Source organism: Lynx rufus, unplaced genomic scaffold, assembly GCF_022079265.1.
Source record: "Lynx rufus isolate CCGP_SWC_20201006 ecotype Redwood Valley unplaced genomic scaffold, mLynRuf1.p SCAF_2, whole genome shotgun sequence".
Classification (NCBI taxonomy): Eukaryota; Metazoa; Chordata; class Mammalia; order Carnivora; family Felidae; genus Lynx; species Lynx rufus.
Window position 1 is genome coordinate 125,066,320 of NW_025814834.1, and position 18,790 is coordinate 125,085,109.

The 18,790-nt window shown below is 41.5% G+C and overlaps 1 protein-coding gene across 7 annotated transcripts in view; it reads right to left on the bottom strand.

Annotated features, from left to right (window-relative positions):
- Window positions 1-3,047: 3,047 nt before the first annotated feature.
- Window positions 3,048-18,790, bottom strand: part of HIPK1 (homeodomain interacting protein kinase 1) — a 48,358-nt gene continuing 32,615 nt past the window's right edge. For 2 of the 7 annotated variants that reach the window (XM_047084357.1, XM_047084358.1), the window contains exons 9-16: window positions 15,245-15,366; window positions 14,195-14,329; window positions 11,331-11,473; window positions 10,750-10,932; window positions 10,062-10,268; window positions 8,274-8,515; window positions 6,521-6,651; window positions 3,048-5,426 (exon numbers count right to left, since the gene is read on the bottom strand). In XM_047084357.1, coding sequence (XP_046940313.1) covers window positions 4,938-5,426; window positions 6,521-6,651; window positions 8,274-8,515; window positions 10,062-10,268; window positions 10,750-10,932; window positions 11,331-11,473; window positions 14,195-14,329; window positions 15,245-15,366 — 1,652 coding nt within the window. In that variant the 3' untranslated portion in view covers window positions 3,048-4,937. The other 5 variants (XR_006962818.1, XM_047084356.1, XM_047084359.1 and 2 more) reach the window with 5 other exon arrangements.

Consider the following 18,790-nt stretch of genomic DNA (forward strand, 5'->3'; position numbering starts at 1 on the left):
TGATCAATCTAGACAAATCTAGACAAATCTTATTCACTTTGGCATCAAGGCAGATCTAATCAGAAGGGCTCCTCCTCCAAAAGGACTATGCTTCTAATAGTGCAGCTTGAAAGGAGGGAAAAATAGCATCTTCTTGTGGTGTTCTGACCTCCAGCAATGATACTTCAGATGTTTGGTGGAACGCGCTAGGAAACAAAGTTTAATTATCCCGTGTCAGAAGTTTCTGCCTCTTTCAAAGGGCCAGAACCAGAGGAGCTTAAGTTAGGGCCCTGGACACTCCATTTGTGAAAAGTGTTTCCTGCCAAGCCCTGATTCACCTCCGTCGTGGAGGTTTGTACGAAAGATGGATTTGCCTCTAACATGCCACTCATGTTCGGATGCAACGCATTTAGCCACTCCAAAGATGCCGTCTGTTCATCCCCTTTGCACCCCTCTAAACAGAAGTCAAAAACAGCCACATGAATCAGAAAATTTACCCATTTTATTGATGCATTGCAATTGCTCTACGTTTTACCATATTATGTAGAAAATACTGAAAATACAAGCTACTTTGTAAAACCAAAGACAAACATTGAATCCAAAGATAAACTATGTTTTACACAATGGACCCTTTTCCCGTAGTTAGTATTAAATTTTAAATATCTATTTCTTTTGTTAAAATGATTATTTTACATACTCCCTAAGTACATCTGCATTACAAACATAGCTCGATAATTCTCAGAAACTGTTTCTAGAGGCTTGTTGTAAAAGGAAGCGCACAACCAGAAAAGGGAGAAAGCAAAAAAAGTTTAAATCGCACACAATAACTAGCATATCAAATACATTTAATAAAGTTGGAATTCCATTGCAATATCAAGGATTCAAAGCAGAAATACTAACATTACATATAATGTACATATAATGTACTGCTACATGTAGTGAGATTATTTTTCAAGCTGAATCAAAACCACACATTATATAAAGTTTAGCAACAAACGACCATGTAGACATGCTGCACCATCCATCAGTTAAAACAAAAAACAAAAAACAAAAAAAACCCAAAAACCAAAAACCAAAATAAGGAAGCAGGCTTGGGCCATTCCTGTCACCGAGAGGCAATTTCATTTCCTATCCTAAAACAAACCAACCTAACCAGTGGGTTTTTGCATAATAATGCTGAATAAAACACACATTACTGTGCTTGCCTGGCTAAGGGCAGTCGAGCTGAGCCCCTCTAGTGGAGGACGATGGATGGCCAGAACTGTTTGAAATGGAGTTTTTATTCCTGGGGCTGGTATCTGAGCTGAGCACTGACAGCAGTATCCCCTCCTGGAAGCTATTAAAGCTCTGGAGTGATCAAGTGTCCCGATGAGCCCAGAGTGGCTGTACTTAGACCGTCCCCGCTTTCCCTCTCACCCTGAAGGGGAGAAGCTGGAAATACAAAGTTCAGAAAGGACTTAGAGCCTTATGCTGGTCTGAAGTTAGGCTGCTATAACCCAGGCGGGCTGCTCACCGAATTCACAGGGCTTCCCCCCGCCCTGTCAGGGCTGGCAATGTTAGTAAGCCCCAGGGACAGAATCTAAAGCCACATTGAGCACATATACATTCAGCAGACACAGATGGATATTTATCTTGGTAAATCTGAAATGCCAATTTGCAGACTAAGGCTGAAAATTTCTAAAATTATTAAAGCCACACACACAGCTAGTAAGGTGATTAAGATAACCCTACAAGTTCTTGGTATTTATTGTCTTTTCCCCATGAAGTTAATGAGACTCGTATCTTAACTGGTATCTACTTACTGGACAGGGGGGCAGGAGTGGAGTGTTTTGTGGTTTTTTTTTTTTTCCTGCATCTCATTTGTTACAAAAACAACAAATCTTATCCCTTGTAGAGGAAAGCTAAGGGACAAAACATGTTTCTACTAGAAACCAGATCTGCCTTTGAGCAAGAAAATCAATGTGTGCTTGGCAAAAAAGGAAACAGAGATCACACACGTTGACCAGAAAACCGTATAACGCTAAGTGACGGAAACTATACAAACTGCTTGGGTATCTTCACCAATACGGTGGCACAAACACAGCTCAACAGAATGACCAAAAGGAAAAAAGAAAAAAGAGAAAGTAGAAAACACCAACATGTTCCTGGTAGGCTGTACTGACTATGCCCCATCGTGGAAGCCCTTACTCTTCACAATGAAGAAACTCCAAATACCTTGGCAGCTCCTCGGTGCTCAGCCTGGTACAGAGCTTGCTGACCAGGCTCCATGAAATCTCCCATCTCCATCCTGCACCTCCTGACACCATCTCTACAAGGAACCAGTCCTAGACTTAGCCCTCCAGTACAAAATTTTCAATTCAGATGGAACACTTCTACATCTCAGAGTTAACCTTCTTCCCCCAAATCTTTTATGGGCAGGAAACATCCCCATCCCCAGGACCCTCCACTTGATCCAGATCCATGCAGGAGCTGAGAGTACAAGGACAATTTCACAGCCCCAAGAATGTACAAGTTGTTAAAAAGAAACCTCAACAGCCTGATGACTGAACAGGCTTTGGTTCCTTCTTAATATTCTTCACCGGCTCAGAAACCTTTCTGTGAGTTCCCGGTCACCAGCGGCATCACAAAACTCCTCCTCGTAGTATGGGGACATGGTAAGCAATACAACAGGCTCTTTGGTATAAACAGATCTGTTATAGGTTTTTTTCAACAAGCAAATATTTTACTAGGAATGTCAACTATTTGCAGGAAGGACTGCCACATGGGAAAAGGAAAAAAAAAATCTCATTCTAAAAGTGATTGCACATACTCTGAAAGAAAAGAAAAGAAAAGAAAAGAAAAGAAAAGAAAAGAAAAGGAAAAGAAAAGAAAAGAAAAGAAAAGAAAAGAAAAGAAAAGAAAAAGAAAAAAACCACGTATTTTTATATTGGCTTGACTCCTCTCACCTGCTTCCCAAATTCCCCCAGAAGCAAGGTGGCAATGCTCCGTGAGAGAGAGAACCACATGGGGAAAATGCTTCTGTGAGAACCCAGCTGAGATTCCAAACTGGAAAGGGGCAGAGGTGGTGGTAAAGGAGAAAAGCTGCTGTTTTTATTTTTCAATGTCGGCAGGAAAACGGACAACAATGCATTTACACGACACAGCTACTAATCCTGTTCTGATAAATCCCAGTGAACAGCTTAGGGTCCACAAGGGCTTGCTGGTCCATCCTAAGGCAAGCTCACTGTAAACTCTATGAACCACTACATTATCATATAAGGCACTACAATAAGGGAAGGAGGAGAAAGGGAAGAAGAGACACACACTGAACAACTCCTCACCAGACACACCTGTGCAAAACAATTCCAAGGGTCTCCTCTCCTTGCAGGCAATGCCCCTGCTCATTCAACACTACAGTAATATGCTCTAATATAATTGCAATTAGTTCACATACATTCCAACAAGTATCAGTTCATTTTGGTTTAAATACAATGGAGACATCAATTCCATCTCCGGGGTAACACTGGAGGATCAGATACACACTAAATACACAATTCAAGTGTAATCACTACACATTTGATTACAAATGACATTTTGGGTTAGCAGGAAAAATTGCTTGTTATATTTTTCTAATCAATATGTACATATTTAATTATGCAAAATATTAAAACACCACCATTACAAAACTTCTAAAATATTTTTAAATTCAGTAATAAATTTTTAAAATATTTTTTGCAATTCCTACATGCACTTATTGTATAAGTCTTAATAAGAGAGCATTCAATTTGCTGCTGGCATACAAAGGAAGCTACTTTAAAGTATAAAAGCTATACACAACGTTCTTATCTGGTTTCATATTCTTTAGCTTTCTCCCCAAATAAATCACATAGAACAGAAGGGAGAGATGAGGCAAAGAGAGAGAGGTGTATTATTGAAAATTCATGTTAATCTTGAGGCAAAGCTCACCGATGCCAACAACCTTTAGGCAAAGCTCATCAATACCAGTCTCGCATAATACAAAGAGATTTTGCATATAATAAGACAATCACCACCATACAATAATAACCACCGTAATGGCTTTTCCAATAATAACATTTAAGCTGAATCAGAGAGAGAAGGACTTTTAAAAAATAACTTAAGAAGAATGCATGGTACTTCATTTAAAAAGAACACCTAGTGCTTTCACGGTAGGTATGGATTCTCTCACACTAAAGTTACCAGCAAATGGTGAGCTGCCTTTTTAACACACTTTAAAATAAACACAGGAGCAACTGAGAGAATCCCAACAGTAACACAGAGAGCCGTATATAACCAGTTTTGCAAAAATAACAATTGCCCAGTACGTTTAATGTGACATGAAAACAAAACTGAAACGCCGTTAAGTCTAATGTCCCATAAAGAAAGGTAAAATTTTGAGGAGAAATGCCTGATAGTTAAATGCAGACTTGGGTGCACTGCTCTTAAAACAGGCAAGTGAGTCTTGGTTTTCAAACAAGTACAAAGTATCGATTTCTCTTTTCTCACTTGTTACCAGATTTCAAGTCCTTCTATCAGCATTTTTCCTCTGACCAGCAATTACAATAAAACAAAGTTAAATAAAGAGGGGCTTCACTCATTTTAAAAACATTTATAGAAATCAAGTCAGAGAGAAAATATTTTTCAAAGGGTAACTTCAGAATGATCTCTCTTCCTTGGTAACTGCAGAAGATGGGCATCTGAACTCTTCCAAATACCAAAAATGCTGTCACAAAAATAAAGAATTTAAAAATAGGGCAGACTTTGGGAGACTACAACAATGCAGTCAACACGAAGACAGGTTTCCCCAGAGAAAACCCTTCTGCTTCAGTGGGCCCCTGCAGAACAAGTTGCTGGCTAAGGAGTTTCAAGAGGGGGTAAGGGAGGAGCTCATCATAGCCTGTTACTAAACATTCTGGGCCAGGAACAGGCAGCCATGACACCTCCCTCCCTCTGCTCACCAACTACAAATAGGAATACTGGCTGATCTTGGTAGGACTCAGTGGGTATCCAGTGTAAATGGCTGAGCCTCGGGAAGACCCAATGTAGGACTGGGTGGCAAACTGGTGTTGGTACTGAGCAGGGGCCACACTGGCAGAAGTGAGAAGGCTGGGCCCAACACTGACGGGGACCTGATGCACCAGAGTGCTCGGGTGGGCGGTATAGGCTGCGGCATGCCTTGAGGAGCCCTGGGGGGAGAAGAGATGAGCAATGGAGCTGGTGGAGCCTAATGCAGCAGCAGAGGTGGGGGCAGCATACGTATACAGGTGAGGCTGGCTCGGCAGGTGAGCAGGGGCGGGGGCCAGGTGTGGATGCCCCGTCGAGTGTAGCGGGCTGCCGTGCTGGAAGGCGTAGGGGGCTTGGGAGAGCGGGGCCACAAACGCCTGCTGCCTGCGGGGCGCAGGGTTGCTGCTTCTCTCCTGCGAGGTTGGAGCTGACGATGACTGCTGGTTCTGGAAGGAGGAAGAAGGGAGTGAGGAACCTTGAGGTCATTCTGGTTCAGAGCACCAAAGGCCAAGTTGAGAGCTGAGGTTCTAACCTGTACTGCTCCTGGGCTGCCACAGCACAGAATCTCCCAGCCTGGCAATGCCGTCAGAAGTCAGCCTTCATCCCTCCACCTCTCAGCAGAACAGATCCTAACCCAGCCCAGATAGCAGCAGTCTGCTCTTAAGTGTGACAGAGGCAAGGGGTTGGGGGGGGGGGGGGAGGGATCGAGAGGTCACAGGGTTACCCACTCCTGCAAGTCAGTACCTGTTGACTCAACTCACCCTATTCTGGCGCCAGTGAATTTGAATTTTTCCTAACCTTTCTTTCTTGCCATTGTTTTCTTTTGTTCTCCTCTAAGTTCTTCATATCCCTCTTGGCTTGTGGAGCCTAAAACACATGCACTAACTCGAACTTACATTTGCACTTGCATGTGCTTTTCTCTCTCACACACACAACACATACTCACTCACAGTTACCCCCTCATATACACACTTTCTCACCACTGGTAGACATCATACAAGCACCGGAATTTTAGCTGAGGAAAGAGTGAATAGTGCCCTTCCCCGCTGCATCGGAGAATCGGATAGTAGGGGGCAGGGGGGGGCGGGGGGGGGGGGGGAGGAAGCAAATCCCAGACTCAAGCCAACACATAGGACTAGAACCAGTTTTTCACTGTCTCTTGCCTCAAGTAATCAGTGTGAGGCTCAGGTTATTTATGACCTGGGAGATAAAGGAAGAGAATTTGGTCTCAAAGCATGTGGTAGTACAGAACTAGGCATGGACTAAAGTATCTGAAGCTTTCTGAATGCTAGACATTTCTCTAAGCTTCCGGGATAGACTGGCAAAATCCAACAGAAATCCTGGAATGTACATCAACACACTTCTAGAGGGAATAGAGACACAGCACACGCAGGTATGACGCAGGCCACAGAACACCAAACTGACTGACACAAGAGGGGCTTCATCTGGGTTTATTCAGCAGTCCAGCCAGAAGCAGGGTTCTCCAGAGAGTAACAATAGGGAGGGCCCCAAACAGAAGGCAGCAGCCCCTAGCGCTTACCTGGCTAAGGTTGAGTGGCTGTGCCGCACTGGTCCCCCCGCGTTGAGCTCGATACCCTGTGGGAGTGATACAGCATCCAGATGACTGCCCGCTCACTGAGGCCACTGGCTTGGACTTACTGCTCAGGAGACCTAAAAACGGGTCAGACCTGACTTAGTTATGAGTAGACATCTGCTCGGCAGAGTTGAGTTAAACCTCAGATGGCATCACGTTAATCAGTTCAGGTTTGTACAAAGTTTGCAAGAGTTAAGGTTTCGTGTATATCTTATTTCCTCAATTACATTTACACCAGAGAAACAAAAACTATACAACCCATTTCTTTTCTGTCTTGCTACAAAGCTCCATAAAGGGTCTTCAAAAGGCTCACTTTCGTAAATATTATCTAATCTCCTGTAACGTGCAAGGCACTACTGGAAATACAAAAACCAGTAGGACATGGTCCCTACCCACAAGGGGCCTAGAGTCTTATGAAGGGGTTAAACAAGTATAGACATGACAATCGGAAGCTGAGTAAGATGCTGGTAATACTTAGGACATTTAGGTGTCAAAGGGGCTTTGAAACAAGGCTAGATCTTTTTGGGCACTCACTATCTTCAAATTCTAAGAAACTGCAGGGCAGTTAGCTTTAAGCAAGATCAAGGTCAACCTGTTGCTTCCTTCTGCAGTCCCACCAGGAACACTGGAGCATTTACTCAAGGATTTGTGGAGTCGCCTATATTCTTTGGACCCAACAGTGTAAAGAGCTCCTAACAATGTTGTTCAGTAGCCTGGCATCAGGAAGTTCTGCCTTGTCTACAATGGGACAGCTGCCTATTTCTGAACCCTGTTTGTGTCTCCGGCAGTAGCATAATTCACAGTAAGTCACCAACTCATGTAAGTGCAGCACAGATGGCTATACTGGCACCAAAAACTGAAGCTCCCCTCCTTTGGTGTAGAGAGCTGCCCCTGTCTAGAGCTGCCTAGACAAGAACTACACTTCCCGGGCCCCCTGGCCTCTAGGTGGGGCCATGTGATTAGTTTCCACTCTTTCCAGGGCTAAAGAGGTAAAGAAATGTGGGTCCCTCCTCCAAACTCTTTCTCCTTCTCATTGGAGGCTGAGGATTTCTGGGCTCTGATCCTTAACTCACCACAGGCCCATCCAGAAGGAGCACTAGCACTGGGAAGTCATGTGAGGAAGAAGCGAACTTCTATTATGTCCCCAAGGGAAACGTGGGGCTTGCTGTTACAACTAGGTTTACCTGATAACTGGACCAGAGAGGCTGAGCCCAGCACCTAACTGCAAAAAGGATGGTGGAAATTAGGTTGATAATAAAAACCACAAAAGTATCACTGCTATGACACTGGGTAAGAAAAGATCTAAGTACATATCATTTTCTTAAAAGATCTTTTGCAGTCATTTTTAATATTATCAGTTCCTAGTCACACTGGATTGTCAAATTCAAATTACCTGTGGCAAAAAAAAAAAAAAAAAAAAAAAATTGCCTGCTAATTCTTCTGGCCATACAATGGCTCTGGTCTGCCTTCTCCCACCAACAGTGAGTATATTTCTGGGACTACAAAATTCACTTTTATGTTAATCCAAACAAAATAAACACAGTATGATAAACTGATTGCCAAAAACAATTTCACACGACAAGCAACTGATTTCTGAATTAAGTAACTGGTCTCTACTATTGGCATAAGTAGGTCATAGCAACATATTAAGGGTACACACGTCAAAGGAGAATTCAACCGTAGCTGTGAAGATGCTCACCTGAGGCCTGGGTTGCTACTGTGCAGTCACCAAGCTGAGTTTTCAGAGGAGGCACAATGATGGTGCGGGTGCCAGCGCCATCCCCCACAACTCTGCCGGGCCCCTCCACAAGGGGTCCACTATTGCCCCGGAGAGCACTCAGGGTATCAGTGGAATACGGGCTGCTCAAGGAAGAGTCAGAGTCTGGAGAATCATTGACAGTGACATAACTGATGACATTAGACCTTGCCTTCAGGCCAGAGCTGAGGAGAAGAAAATACGTGAAAATTCAACCCATTTCTGGCAGTGTTTCTTTGATAATCTCCGGTCCTCCCATGATGACAATGATGATGACGACGACTATGACAGTAGAATAATTCTAGCAGCAGCAAACTTCTGAGTGCTTATCATGCATCAGGCACTACGCTTACACTCTACATACTGTCTCACCGAATCCTCACAACACTTCTATGAAGTTGGTACTATCACCCCCGTTTTTCAGATGAGGAACCTGAAGCACAGAGAGATTAAGACACTTGGCCAAGGTCACTCAGTGATGAGCGGTAGAGCCAGGATTCAGAGCTGGGACACAATGATGCCAGCACACGTCTCCTACACCTCTTCCATGGCCCCTTAGCCGTTTCCGCTCCTGACTGTCTCCACAGTATTCTTCAGGCACCACTCTCCCCCACAGCATCCTGCTAGGCTGTAAGTGGTACCTTAGTATGTCTAGTCAAACTTCTCACCACACTTTTTTTTTTAAGTACTTTCACAAACTGAACCCCACCTTCCTAATTTTCCTGATTTTTTTTCAGTAGGCTTGGCTCCAGTCAAAGCCATCCTGCTGGGTTATATAATTTTTGCCACTATAAGGCCACTTTTCCTCACTGGAAAGTTTAGTTTTCTTCCCCAGATCAGTTCAGAAACCGCTTTCAAAACTTCAGGTCCACTTGCCATTTGTAAATACCATGTGTAAACAGCTCTCTTGAAGTACTTCATTCTAAATTTGCTCTCTAATTTCATTTAAGCTTCATTTATATATAACTTTGTAAAGTCTCATAAGTTACTGCCATGTGTGAATCCTACTTCCTCAGGGAAACACAGGGTTATTCTCTCTTCTCTCCTCTAACACTAAAGGACCAATGAAGAAAGCAACATAGAACAATCAAAGCAGTTAACTATGCTAGCACTAAGAGAGAGGTGCATGTAACAGTTCTTGAACGTATCCACTCTCTCTTGGTTAACTGCCCAGTTAAGAACTTGGATTAAGGTGCTGACATAAGAGGAAATTATCTGGTACTTATATTCTTCAATTTTCAGACCATACGGCAGAAGGAGAAAAAGAAGGTAGCCCTACTCAAAGTTCCACCTCTTCCAAAGAGGCCTTTGCAGATTAAGAAATTACAAATAACTTCCTATCTACTGGTTTGTTTCACTGCTGTTTATATGCTTCTGCTATGGCATCTATTTTCAGACTCTAAAGGTCCTTAAAAGCAGGGGATCATGTCTATGGTATAATGTGCATTCCAAACCAGAGTAGCTGAATATGAAGCAACTTAATATCCACTTTCTAGCCAACATAACTGAAAGACTGACGCTCAGTCTTGGAACATGTCAACGACATGTCAGCCAACATGATGCTCAGTTATGGAAACTTGAGTGTTCTGACTCATGCGTCCAAGGCCATGCTTCCGAATACCTTTTTTCAGTCCTTCCTTTCAATAGCCCAAACACCTGCCGGGAGCCACGAGTCTAAGACTTAAGGGTAGGAGCCACTGAGCCAGGGAACCATTTACCTATCTTACTTACCTATTGGGCTTATACTTGTTGTCCTCTTCCTCATCAGTGTCACTGCGGATGGTGATGACACTCACAGGAGGGCTGGGAGTATCTGGAATGATGATTGGCTGATGCTGATCTGAGACAGGGACTAGAGAGTTATAAGAAGATGTGGTACGGAGGGGACTGCTCCCAACCAGAGAATAGACTTGAGAAGGCAGAACATCCAGAGAGGACCTGTGGAAAAAGGTCACAAGAAAGACCGCTCAGTTCTTGACCCCCAAAACTATCCATCTTTCCCTAGAACTCTTTCCAGCTTGCTTTTTGATTCCTTTTTTACCTGATCATTAAGCCAATACACTTAACTACAGAAGTTCCAATAACAAACTAACCGCTCTAGTCAGGATTTCCAGGGACAACAACCCTAAAATACAACACACATTTTGGGTATGCCCATGGTTAAATCTCATCCTGTAGAGTGGCCAGAAAAACAGACACATTGGCCTAAAGAAGGCCTGGGTTCAGAGGGGCAGCAGAGAGAGGCTCTGCATATCCAGGACACACCTGATACGCGTGTCCAAGCAGAAAGGTTAGCTCCGGCACAGATGGCAGCTACCTGCTGCTTCACACCACAAGCATCTGTACCACAGCGCTTTAAATGCTGGCAGCATCTCTCTCGTACTGGCGATTTTGACCACCAGCTCTCACACAGACTTACTTAGAAGAGACTGGAGCAGACTGCTTATTCTTCTTTGAAGGGAGGGAACCGGATTGCTGTTGTCTGACAACATGGGCAACACCAACATTCAGGGGCTGAGCAGTGGCCAGCGTCACATGGTTCGTCAGCAAGGACGGCTGCTGCATGATAGTGCTGTACTGGCTGCCATGAGAGTGGGCATTCCTGTATCAACAGAAGCACACACAGAAGACTGAATGCCTAAAACACTGGGACATGAGGACCAAACAGGCATTAAAAGCAATTAAAACAACCAAACAGCGCTGCATTTTATTTTTAAAATTGGGCACCTGGACTACAAGGCTCTAAGTTTTCACCATATGGTTTCTTATTGCGTAAGTCTTTAAATCTGAAGTAAACGATTCCTGATCTCGGAACCTACTGTCTTCCTGTATTCAAAGTTTTCTCATTACCCCATCTCCGAGACTGATAAGGTTCTTTTCTTAAAGAATCTGAAACAGAGATACATCTCTCTTTTATCTTCGTCCCAGTCATCATCAAGCACTCCTACCCTAAGGGAACTACGCTTGCAAATATCCCAGAGAGGAACACAGGATACTTGCCTCCAGTCTGTGAGCTGCTGGCCACTGCCCATGGCCTCTGGAATCACTGCTGTGGGCTGGACAGAGTTGTGCAGAGCTACCCCAGGCAACTGTTGCCAAGTTGAAGGCAGGAGAATTTGTTGGGTTCCTCCAGGCCAAGCCTGCTGCAAGGAAACACACACAAAAAGATCCAGACTTGACTCATTCTTGGCTTTTTCTTTTGTTTTTTAGATGAAAGAAAAATTCATATCTTTAAAGAAGTTGCTTGTAGATTGTTAACTTGCAGAGATCAAAAAAGAAAAGTCAGAGGGGCTCAAGGTTACAAGTCTTGTGAAAAGGGAAACAGAACATGTTGCTTTCTCTCAGCCACCTCTATAACATGACCACCAGGGTATTAAAGAAAAGAGGATCCCTGTGGTTAAGAGTTCCTATTATACTATAGAGCAAAGGAGTCCGAAAGTTCAGAGGTAAGCTCTGGTTAAACGATGGAGTAGCATTTTTGCAACGATTCTAACAATATCCCTAGAAAGAGTTAAGACAGCTCCCTTGAGATTAAAAATAAGAATTTAAAATTTTACGTGCCAATCAGTTAAGACATGAGGTCAATTCAACCCATAAAACAGAGGGGAAAATTGTGCCTTTTTAAAAGGGTAGAACTTGGAAAATGGAGCCAGATGTGGATGACCAAAGGCCAAAATCCTTTGGCCAACAAGCTTATGCCAGCAAAAGAAGGCTAACTTCATCATATACGGCCACGTGATAAATTAAATAAGGCAGCAATTAAAATATTTATGAAATAGATGCAGAGAGCACCATATTTTGTTCTTAATAGTTACCTAAAATATACTGTTTAAGGTATCATCTGCAGAAACATACTTCAACATAAAAACTAATCACTATAAGAAAATACATCATTTCTAGTTTTTAACAAGCACTTGCCATAGACAGCAACAAATATGTTTTCTGAACTTCTTACAGAAATTCTGGCATTTTCTGAAAAAAAGGGGAACAGATTTGAAAGTTTCCTTTTTAAACTCAAATTCTACAGTACAATCACCTACAATGCTTGGGTACATATGGTTCTTTTCTTGAATTTCAAACTGCAAGGCCATCAACACACTGTTTTAAAAATATTTCTGCAAGTAACAGATCCACTTGTTACAAATACCGGTTCCAAACAAGAAGCCTTCAAAGCAGAGAAACTGCAAACACGTCTGCTATCATAAGCAGAATTTAAAACAAAATAAAACATAACAAAAAATAAGAGAAGTATGTTAAGTCACACCATGCGTCTTTCCATAAGCCAACACCTGCACAAGACAAAGCATGTAGTTTAATACAGAGCAAGAAATAACATTCCAACGTGAGGCAGAAATCTGGCGTTCCAAGCGACGAACTGTTTTGACAGAGGAAGAACAAAAATATGCAAAGCTTAGCAAATGACTAGTGCAAACTTAAGAGAAGCAGCAAAGGAGAAGTATCAACTGACATTCTCAAAACTATAGGTGAGCAAGTTAAAACCAGTGGCTTGGATCAATCAAGCTGGAAATATATCTAACTTCCCTGCACTCAGGTTTTATGCTTATGCTATAATTCATGTGGAAGTGGACAAAGACTTTTAAACTAAAAACCAAACAAACTCCAACAACCAAAGTGTGTCTCCGGAAGTGTTTACACTCACACGAATCCTTGAGAAACAACAAAAGAAATGTAAAGCCACTTTGAAAGATGTAGATATCAGTATTCAATAGTATCAATAAGGTTTTCAAAAGCTTTCCTACTTTTCAATTTCAAATAATGAAATGCCGGATGTCCAATAAACAATTCTAACTCCCCCAAATAAACCAAAACACATCCAAAGATCACTCTAAAGGTTACAAATCCTGAAATACACCTCAAAGTCCTACTTGTTTTTCCTATCTCTAGGCCCCATACTACTACATTTGCTGCTGTATTTAATAACTTTTCCCCAGGACTTTTAGTAACAAAGGTCTTGTATTTGCATAAAGTTTTTCAGCCATATTTTTGCCTTTGTATAAGGCAAGACCTATTTGTAAGATAATTAATTTCTCCATAAACTCCTAAAAAAGAGCTCACCTTTAATCTCAACCAACAAATGAAATATCTAAAAAGATTCTAAAGGGGATATCTTTACATGGAAAATATAAGCTGCCACACAGATCACAAGTGGCAAAAAGAGTTATCTTCATATGTTCGTTATTAGGAAAGTTAACATCAACTGGTAAAGCAATACATTAAGAGCATCTTAAACATTTCTACGTGCACAAAAGTTTTAGAAGCTTAAAATAGCAAATAAAGAAGGAAGCTAACTTGCCAAGGAGTTCAAATTTTGGCCATCCGGATACCTGTAGCCGAGCCAAACTAAAAGCCATTTCCTTCATTCTCAGGGATCAGAGGGTAAAAGGGCAGAAAACAGATAAGTCTTGAAGCTCTTCTGAGGCTACACCAAGAGCTTTTATCACACTAGGCTGGCAAAGAAGAATAAAGGGACCTGGCCCCTTACAGAGCCACACTGAGTATCAGAGTCAAACAGTGCTTCAGGAAATGTTGGGGAGGAAAACAATGAGACATTAAAGATGTAGCAAGAACACAGCCACAAGATGGCACATGCTTCCATGCCCTCTGCAAAGACTAAGTTAAAAAAATTTTTGTTTGAAAAATGAGAAAAACCAGAAGAAAACAGAACAAAAACAAACAGGAAAAAAAAAAGAAAAGAAAAGAAAAGAAAAGAAAAGAAAAGAAAAGAAAAGAAAAGAAAAGAAAAGAAAGAAAGAAAGAAAGAAAGAAAGAAAGAAAGAAAGAAAGAAAGAAAGAAAGAAACCAAAGAAACTCCGTTAGTAACACAATCAAGTGAGGGGAATTACCAGTACAGCGGCAGTCTGTTCAACCAGCGCCGGCCGGCCGGCTGCGCAGCTCAGAGTAAAGGGCACCGCGTACTGCGGTGTGATGGTGGCTACTTGAGGGTGAAGAGTTGCTACCATTAGTGGTGTACAGCTTCCCTGAAACGTAGATTAGGCAGGTGAGTGAAACAAACACGGAGGCAGGTCATCTGGATTCAGAAGGGTTTCTCACTCCCCCCAAGATATTACCAACAAGTAGGAATTTCGTATCACCTAAAATGCACGTACAAACACAGCCTTCCCCTTCAGCTCTGCACAGCATCAGCCCAGTGGGTCAAATGTCAGTGGCCTAAAGCAATAAAGTACGGGAATCCTTCTTGGGCCAGATTCAGAGGATCAGTTAAAACTCCGTCAACAAAGGCACCTATTAAGAATTCCCCTTCTTCCTCCTTACAAAATAAGGGTTTTGGACCTCCAGATTTCCTGTGTGTCATGGGCCACAAACATTTACACATAGAAAATTGAAAATGTGGTATCTGTTGCTTATATGAATATTTCATGATTCTCTTGCCTGTCTTAGTTGCATGTTCCATGGCACATAGAAAGTGTTAATAAGGCTTTCTACAGCCTAGTTAAACACACAGAATGAAGGAATTGCAATACTCAAAGAGGCATCCTGAGATGATCCAGCCTCTCCGCCATGATGTAATTCTGAAAGAGTGAGCGAAGGGGACACTAAAGGGAACCAAAGGGGAACGCTTCGCATTTAGAATCAAGATGTTGCTATGTATGTACAAAAAATTAACTTCATCCCACAAAATCTGAGGCAATTCACTCAGAACATGATTTCTCAAGGTCTGGGTATTTATCCACATAAATTTAAGGAAGACACCAGTAGAGCTACAATAGTGTTAGGTATGAGTCATCATTCTATTAGAGGTTTCACTTGAAGTCCACTGAATCATGACCAAGAAAGATCTTACAGTCAAAGCAAATACCATCTTCCAGGACAAAATATCTGATTCTCAGTAGTGCTTCAGCAACATCGAGTATCCAAGCTGCTACGGCTTTTACCTGCGTAAGAACTCCCGACTGTATCTGTAGTGGCTGAGCAGCTGGCGCCTGGGGTACAATCGGCACCGCGTTATCCATCCTCACAGGGAACCCAGAATGCTTTGTTGTTGCTTGTAGTCCAGCTGTAGAAAACACCACCACAGTTAAACTGCTTTGCTGGGTCTGCGGTGTTGTTTGTTTAGGGGCTTTTGTTTGTTTTTAGCTTTTCTGTTCAAATAATCCATCACCCAGGTTAGCTGTACACACTTAAGACAAAGGAGTTTCATAGAAGTCTAGGGAGTTAAGAAAAGGGAGACTGGTTTGGCTCCCTTCAGGTTAAATTAATGGGAAAATGTTTGATACAAGAACGGATGGTTTAAGGGAACTCTAAAATTATTTTTTACCCTACAACACTTATAATACTCATCCTATTCCCATTAATAGCATAGGCAAAAGCAAACAAAAAACCTATACTTAAGTTGCATTCACCTTTTAATTCATTGGGGGAGGGAAAAAACTTGGATTTTTTAAATGTAATTTATTAAAAGCAACGACTTGAATATAATTTTAACTTTTGCTTAATTATGACTCTTAGTTAAGAAAAAATACGAAAAGCTCAAAAATTTATCACCTGAGTTATGAGTTACCCTTTGAAGATGTTTTACCTTACTCCTCAGAAAATATAACCCAGTTAACAAGTTACTTACACATTTTATCTTTAACTGGTATGCGGACTGAAGCAATTATAACCCAGGATAAAAAATATTAAAAAGGAGTCATTTTGGTTTACAGAAACACTTTTTTCTACTTATTTTAGAAATCTACTTTTGCTATTGACAGCTTTTTAGTAAGGCTCTTCTGCAACTAACTATGCAGAGGTAAGAAAATTAAGAACTTTTTGCTGCCTTTAAAACAGTGACCATATCTATCTTTTTATTCATTATGCTCTGAGCACAAATGCTGAATAAATCCTTCCTACAAATCAGAATTTCTCATTCAGAAGCAAAGATATTTCTCCTTCTTGTCAAGCGTTGAGAAGAGACACTTCAACTTCCTTTTAAACCTGCCCTACGGGGCGCCTGGGTGGCGCAGTCGGTTAAGCGCTGGACTTCAGCCAGGTCACGATCTCGTGGTCCGTGAGTTCGAGCCCCGCGTCGGGCTCTGGGCTGATGGCTCAGAGCCTGGAGCCTGTTTCCGATTCTGTGTCTCCCTCTCTCTCTGCCCCTCCCCCGTTCATGCTCTGTCTCTGTCCCAAAAATAAATAAACGTTGAAAAAAAAAAAAAAAAAAAACCTGCCCTTTCTGCCTGGGTGGCTCAGTCGGTTAAGTGTCTGACTCCAGCTCTGGTTATGATCTCACAGTTTGTGAGTTCCAGCCCCATGCAGTGTCGGGCTCTGTGCTGACAGCTCAGAGCCTGGAGCCTGCTTCGGAATCCGTGTCTCCCTCTCTCTCTGTTCTTCCCAGCTCATGCTCTGTCTCTCTCTCCTTCAAAAATAAATACAAATTTAAAAAAAAAGCTTTTTAAACCTGCCCTACCAAAACCCTCAATGTGGAGAATTTAAGTTTCTATTACCCACTAATGGAAGTTTCTCTAATTCACTAATTCCTGCATTTTTGTTAAGTGGGGACACAAACATTTTATTTTAATTAGAGATCTTCTTCAGTGACATTTTCTAACCCATCACTAATTTCTCTCAACATTGTTATGGAGATGCCAAATAAGCATAACTCCTAAACTCTAACACTGTAGGTTTTCAGCAAGTCTTCTAATTTTCTATTTCAGTGACTTACTAGTATTTTAGAAGATCTCATTCTGGAAAACACAATCCAGGAATACACAAAGTAAGAGAGACAAGTCAAATCAGAATTAAAACACTCTTAACAATAACTTTTTTTAAAAAGTGCTTCTTACATAAAAATAAAAGGTAACAAATCCAGATACCCACATAAAAAAATCTGCCAGCTATTCTTCATAAGGCTATGCTATCTAATAGGAAAGCTAAGCAACATCAAAATTCTTGTCTAAATTCCCACAACACTACAAGACAACATTATTGTCATAGACCTCCTACAACTGGGCAGGAACAAAGGAGGTAAAATTTAGGAAGAAATGTTCATGATAGAAGTTCACCTAGGAGTCCCAGAATAATGAAGTAAAAGGGGACAAAATTACAGAATAATAGTTACCACTGAGCAAAACGTAGATCTATTTTGGGCAATCAGAATAGTACAGAAAGTAATATTTATAGTACTGACCTACAAATGTAACTAAATAAGTAACAGATTGCTATTGTAATTTAGGCTAAACCACAGCAGTTAAGCTAGTTTAAAACTAGCTTCTTCAGGAAACTACAAGTGGAAACAACCAATTACTAAAAGTAACACTTTTGGAAGGTTCTCCCTGAACCCTGAACTAAGAAATGATTAAAGTTTTGATTTGTTTTGTTTTGTTTTGTTTTTGATGAATACAACTTGTTAAATAAAAAGCCATGGAAAGTATGGGAGGAAGAATAAAACTGTCTAATTGATGAGGGTCTATTTTTCTCTAAGTATAGCATCTTAGAGCAGATGGTAAAAGAAAAGGAGGCAACCTGGAATATAGGACTGCTGGGCAGAATCCAGCATACGGCTGTGGGTGCAAATCAACTGACAACTCTTAACAGCAGAGTTTAAATACTGAGAGGTGGTACAGAATACTTCAAAATGCATAAGCTACCCCACCACCTGGGTTCAAACCCCAGGTGCATAACCCCACCGCATGGGTTCAAATTGCAATTCCACCACTAACTAGTTATTAAGTCTTTAGGCAGATGAGAGAATCATGCTCAATTTGCTCATGTATAATCGGACATAATGACACTGGGTCACTTCCTAGGGTTGTTTGTGAGGGTGAATTAAATACATGTAGAAGCAGTCAGAACATTATGTGGCATGTAGTAGTATGTATCAACTATCATCATCCTCATTACCTTAATTTAAAAACCCTTTGATTTGGAAATTTTACAATTTGCTCTACCTAGCTCCTCAGATTATTTAGACTTCCTAAGGAGAAAAAAATTTCCAAAGCTTATACTTACCTAATTACATCAAAAGTAGTTATACCACTTCTCCCCTCCATACCCAGTTTATATTTCATTTTGTTAAAGGAACTAAGAAGTTCTGCCTCATGTCATAAATATCATCTGAGAAGCAGCAGAAAACTTCAAAGTCCCACATCTGAAAACTGTTCCCATGAGATTCACTTTGGAAAAGATGAGGGGGAGGAATGTGGCTAGTTTGCTAAATTCAGTAGAAGAATCACTCAACATATGACAACCCAAAGTATAGAATTTACTACTATGCAGCATACACAGAAAATAATTTGGTAAGTTAGGCTAAATTTGCATTTACGGGTTTTGAATCTGCTCCTCCGCTCTCCCTGTGGTTTCTCCCTGGTTTACATCGCTATCGCTCTCCTGTCCTCCCGGTAATCTCTCAGTCTCCCCTATCCCCTCTTTTCCTTCTGCTTGTTCCGACTCTGTCAGAAACCAAACAAACAAGAGAGTCACAGTCAATAAGGAACTGAAGT